Raw genomic sequence first — 5,296 nt, 5'->3', positions numbered from 1 at the left:
TTGCGTTTTGGAAAGGTGACCACCATTAACCATGTAATGTATCTAATATTCTATATTTCTCTGGGAGGCAACTGCACCCTTCCCCCCCCCCCACAACCACCAGCTATGGTCCGACTGCATTGCCTAACATACGCACATCTATTCCTCTTTATATAAGGCGTAATAAATTTCACTAAAAACGTACATTCCTACGATATAAAGCATACGGTACGTGTTTTCTAATATCAGGTTACTGCGTTAACTAGCCTTAGTAGGCGATCAGCAAAGTAGGCTACATATAAGCTAGGTAGTGCATGATGTGTGTAGAATTATAGTGTTATTCATTCATTTCTGTAAAATTTGCCCGAATTCATGACGAAGACGAGAATATATGACCTTATCACTAACCTGTCAACAAGCCATAGGCAGCGATGAGTACATTCAGTTCTGCTGCCCCATANGATATGGCGGGGTTATATCTCGGCAGATGTGAATTATAAATAGTATTTGGATGTGACTGTTCGCGCGAGTCTCTACTGGCCAAACTAGTGTTCTGTGCAGTGGTGACAGAGACACTATTTGGTCATTGCACGTTATCATCATGGAATCATGAAAGTATAATAGTTCTTTCGCATTGGCTGCCGCACGTGGCAGTTGTTTGGACTATACAAGTAGAATTGAAGGAATAAAATAGAGCATAATAAGAATTTGTTGTGGTGCGACGAAAGCTACACGTTAGCGCCGGAGAATGCAAACCAGTTTTGACGATGTTTTTAAACAGCTAGCCCTTGGAACTGATAGGCCACCGTACATGACACGCGTGATGGAATATTATTAGTGTTGAATACTAGTAAAGCTGGCTAAGCGCTAGTCAGCACTACACGTAGCTGTTCAAAATGAATACGAACACAATGGTGCATCTAAGTTCTCAGAGAAGTGCCTGTCATGAAATGAGTAGAATATGCGTCTACCTTGGCCCCGCCAGCGCGTAGCGGCCTCGCCAAGAAGTGCTACTGCGAGAAATAAGTAGATCACCCCAGGATAGTAGGCAAGCAGTGCGGTTATTGGTGTGTGCCGCAGGCACCATGGCTACGCGTCGATCGCGGAGAAGCCATGCGGTGGGGTCTGGGGGTACTCCCCCAGAAATTGTTTTGTACATGTAGAGCCTGGAATGAATTTCCTGCATTTTTAGCTATGTGTAAAAGCAACCAGTTTCTGATCATTTAAAAGGTGCCAATTTGTAAAATTTCCAGAGGAATGTGAGCTACAGCTGATGTTTGAATAAAGTATTAAAATATATATATGAGTTATGCATAACCTAATAAACATTGTTTACAAAATTGTATATACGGATCAGTACATAATTATGAATAAAGTAATATAGTTTTTTAAATTTTCGCGTTCCAGTGCATACGTAACTTTCAGAATAGGTTTGAAGCCGCCGTGAAGGCATGCATGCCACGTGTGTGTGTTGTGTGTGTTTGTGTGTGTGCGTGCCGTGCGTCGCGTGGCGTGTGTCGTGCGTGCGTTGTGTTTCTCGATGGTGTGTGTGTGTGTGTGTGTGTGTGTGGTGTGTGTGTGTGTGTGTGTGTGTGTGTGTGTGTGTGTGTGTGTGTGTGCGCCGTGTGCGTGCGTTCATCCTTCTCGGTCATGTTTTCTCATCCTCTACATAATACAAGCATTGTATGGTTCAATGTGCTACAGCATAGATTTTAAAGGAATAGTCACTGTGTTCCTCAACGTTCGCGGAGACCCCGCTCTTTTAAAGCGTGTCCAGTTTTCATAGCATTGAATTTCAACTGGAAAATCCTAGTTCCGGAGACCCCGATTTTCGCAACATAAGCCAGTTCCAGAGCATACCAACATTCACATCAAGCATTAGTTTCAGAGACCCCATATTTCTGTCTGGTTAGTTCCAGAGCGCCCCCCTCCCTCTATGTTTAGACGTTCGCAGTGGCACATACTACCATAAGTGTGGGGTGAGTGCCCGCCCCCCCCGGGGTTTTCATCTCTTTGGTATATGTTGCTCCGTTGGTTTCCCTGCACCATTTTTTTGTCAAATGTGCCAACGCAGTGCCGTGCTGCCGTGGCGGCCACAGGCCCTCTAGCAACACTTCTCTAGAAGTCGTAGTGAGTTGTTTGGCGCAAGCAGTGCTGGTTAGTAGCATTCCCAGTGCACTGCAGCTGTTTCAAGAACTTTACAGACGGAATTTCAGGGCAACACATTCATAAGCAATGAGCGATTTGTGTGCGGAAATTGTGGAGATGGGCACCGCGAGTTTTGTGCTAAAATGGGAAAGAACAATTAGAGGGGCACAGGCAAGGGAAGGTGTGTCAGCAATGACAACGCTAGGGATGGCAGCAAGGAAGATGTGTCAGCAATGACAAGCGCTAGGGGTGGCAGGCAGCAAAATGTGTGCAGACATGGCACGCTAGGGGATTAGGCAAGGAAGATATGTGTTCATCGATGGCAAGCAGGAATGCAGCAAGGAAGATGTGTCAGACATGCAACGCTAGGGGATCAAGGCAAGGTCTGTGTGTCCCGGATGGCAAACAACTAGCGGAATGCAGACAAGGAAGTTTTATGTCAGTGGGTGACGGTGACAGTAGAAGAGTTCTTCAACACGCAAACGGAATGGTGCAGTGTTACTGCTGGCGGAAATCGGAGCCACAAGCAACGCCCGGCAAGACAAGACGATGACATAGAAATCACCGCGAGCATACTGGCAATTGAGAGAACTAAGGTGCATGTCATACACCGACATGGCTGAGGCGTGGATGTGTGCTGGTTGGTGCCTTGTCGTGAATCGTTCGTAGTGGTCCAGTGTAGGACTATCCTGTACTCTTACAGAATTTGTCAGCGTGTTGGACGATCAAGAAAGCTTGATTGTGCCTCATTATGGATCGTTAATCTCGGAGTTTCTTTCATGACAGTCAGTCACCTCGCGACACTACTACATATGATGACACACAGTCGTCCACTCACGTTTCCCTACCACTATTCTTGTGTTACTATGTTGTTTTTATCGAGCGGCTTTTTTAGAGCAGTGGCAATTAACTAATCTGTTTCGTTCTGTATTTAGAGAGAAAGAGAAAGAGGAAGAAAAGGAGAGAGAGAGAGCAGGAGAGAGGAGAGAGGGGGGAGGAGAAGTACAGCAGTGAGGAGAGAGAGTGTGAGAGAACGGAGAGAGAGAAAGAAAAGAGAGAGAGAAGGAGAGAGAGAGAGAGCAGAGAGAGAGAGCAGAGAGAGAGAGAGGGAGAGAGTAAAGAGTGAACACGGCGTGCCCCTTTTTTCTCTCGCCTTACACCGGCCGCGTGATAACTCATGTTACATAAATTCGCCCAAACGTGGTTTGTGAATCACGACCACTTTCTTGGCAATAAGAAACGATAATTCACTTCTCATTTCACTTTTCACTTTCTCTTCACATTCCTCATGTGAGAATGAACAGGTTTCCCACCTAAAAACTGCTTTTCCTGCATTGCATCATAAAATAATAAATGTATATGTTCGACGATGTTTACTTTCACTCTTGCGCTATACATACAACTACTACTACTACACTGCATAATTGTGCATTCAGCCTTCAGCATCCCCCATCCATCCCTGCATCCAACGTACTCCAAGTACAGGGTACTAATTCTTATTCTGAACTTTTTTTCCCGTGTTACATCATTATAAAAGTATCAAGCCCCAAAGCCTCCAAATTTGGTAACTCCCCAAGAAATTGTTAGGATAGACGGAGTCAATATGCACAACAAATGTTCTCTTAATTGATCCGTGACCAGTGAAGTTAAAATTATTAAATTCGTAATTACCTCGCATTTTATAACCATCAAAAGCTAGGACCTGTAGTAAAATTATTGTCTATTCGGAACACAGAGGATGTACATGAAAGTGCTGGCACGGATCAACGTGCAAGTAGAAAGGCCAGAAATGTAGTGCTGGTACACACCTAAATCATAAATCCTGCACAGTTGGTCTACTCGATTATGTAAAGCTTTATGCTAGGAAACACGAGGCGTTTTTGCGTTTTACATCAGCATTCACAATTAGTCGCGCAGTGCTGCCTCTGATCAATATTAAAACTTTGTTTGAAAGTGTGCCGAATAGCGTTACAGCAAACTATGTTTGATATCACTTACAATTTGTTTTCACTGCTTTCGGTGTGATAAAACACTAGATGGAACTGATTTTAACCATACCTCAATCCAGCATATGTCATGCAAGGTAGCCAGAGCCTCACAAATACCATTTTGTGGACGTCGTGATGCTTTAAATAGACAGTTTTAATATTATGTTGACCAATGTTTACGTGCATTCATAACAGTCTTTGTAATATGGAAAACCACTTTTTTGTAAAGTGTGTACTTGTAAAGTGTGTACCCCCAAGGGGGTTACCCACTTTTTTGTCCAAAAAACTTGCCAGAGGAACAAATATCCAATTAAAAGATGGAAGTCAAAGGATAAGTGCGACCCACGTTACAAAACTTCGCATTACGGACGTTTTTTCTGGAATGTATTACTTTCATAACACGTGGCTTTATCGTACACTCATCACTACAACTGTTTCCTTAACCATGGTGCAGAACACCAGTTTAATTAGAAGACGCGCTCGCGCGTACAGTGATATCAACGCTATTCAATTTCATTCAATTCAATTCAATTTACTTTATTTACACTTATGAGTTACATTTTGGAGCTAACACTAGGTACGATCGCTTCCATACTTGTGTAGTTCTACTTCCAGCATAGATCAGGGGTTAGCTAGCCACGTTCACCAGCCTGCAGCTCTCTTCCCACAGGCGTTCACGAAGGCATGCATCCTCACACATCGCGTTCGGCCGCGCCCGCTGCGTCACGTCATAGTAGTGTCCGCTGACGCCGTCCAAGTCCGGAGACAGCGCAAGCATCAGAATATTCCTCGCTGCCTCATCGGCGCTCTGTGACGGAGGAAAGAGAAGTCCACGTGAGTGCGAGAGGGCAGCTTTATTGCTGCAGGATCTCTTAGGAGAGAGAAGTTCACATGCGTACAGGAGGAGTTCACTGATGCAGGCACTCTGAAGAGAGAGAAGCCTGTGTGTGTGTACAGGAGGAATTCACTGATGCAGGCGCTCTGAGGAGAGAGAAGCCTATGTGTGTGTACAGGAGGAATTCACTGATGCAGGCACTCTGAGGAGAGAGAAGCCTATGTGTGTACAGGAGGAATTCACTGATGCAGGCGCTCTGAGGAGAGAGAAGCTTATGTGTGTACAGGAGGAATTCACTGATGCAGGCGCTCTGAGGAGAGAGAAGCTTATGTGTGTACAGGAGGAA

The 5,296-nt window shown here is 44.7% G+C and overlaps 1 protein-coding gene across 1 annotated transcript in view; it reads right to left on the bottom strand.

The window, feature by feature from the left end:
• Positions 1-4,743: 4,743 nt before the first annotated feature.
• Positions 4,744-5,296, bottom strand: part of LOC106815353 (dehydrogenase/reductase SDR family member on chromosome X-like) — a 9,675-nt gene continuing 9,122 nt past the window's right edge. The window contains exon 9 of the mRNA XM_014819802.1: positions 4,744-4,923. Within this exon, the coding sequence (XP_014675288.1) occupies positions 4,744-4,923 (180 nt within the window). The remainder of the gene's footprint in view (positions 4,924-5,296) is intronic.

This window comes from Priapulus caudatus, unplaced genomic scaffold (genome assembly GCF_000485595.1).
Source record: "Priapulus caudatus unplaced genomic scaffold, Priapulus_caudatus-5.0.1 Scaffold1095, whole genome shotgun sequence".
Taxonomy (NCBI): domain Eukaryota; kingdom Metazoa; phylum Priapulida; class Priapulimorpha; order Priapulimorphida; family Priapulidae; genus Priapulus; species Priapulus caudatus.
The sequence above is the reverse complement of the archived record's forward strand: the minus strand, read 5'-3'. Positions and strand labels throughout refer to the sequence as shown.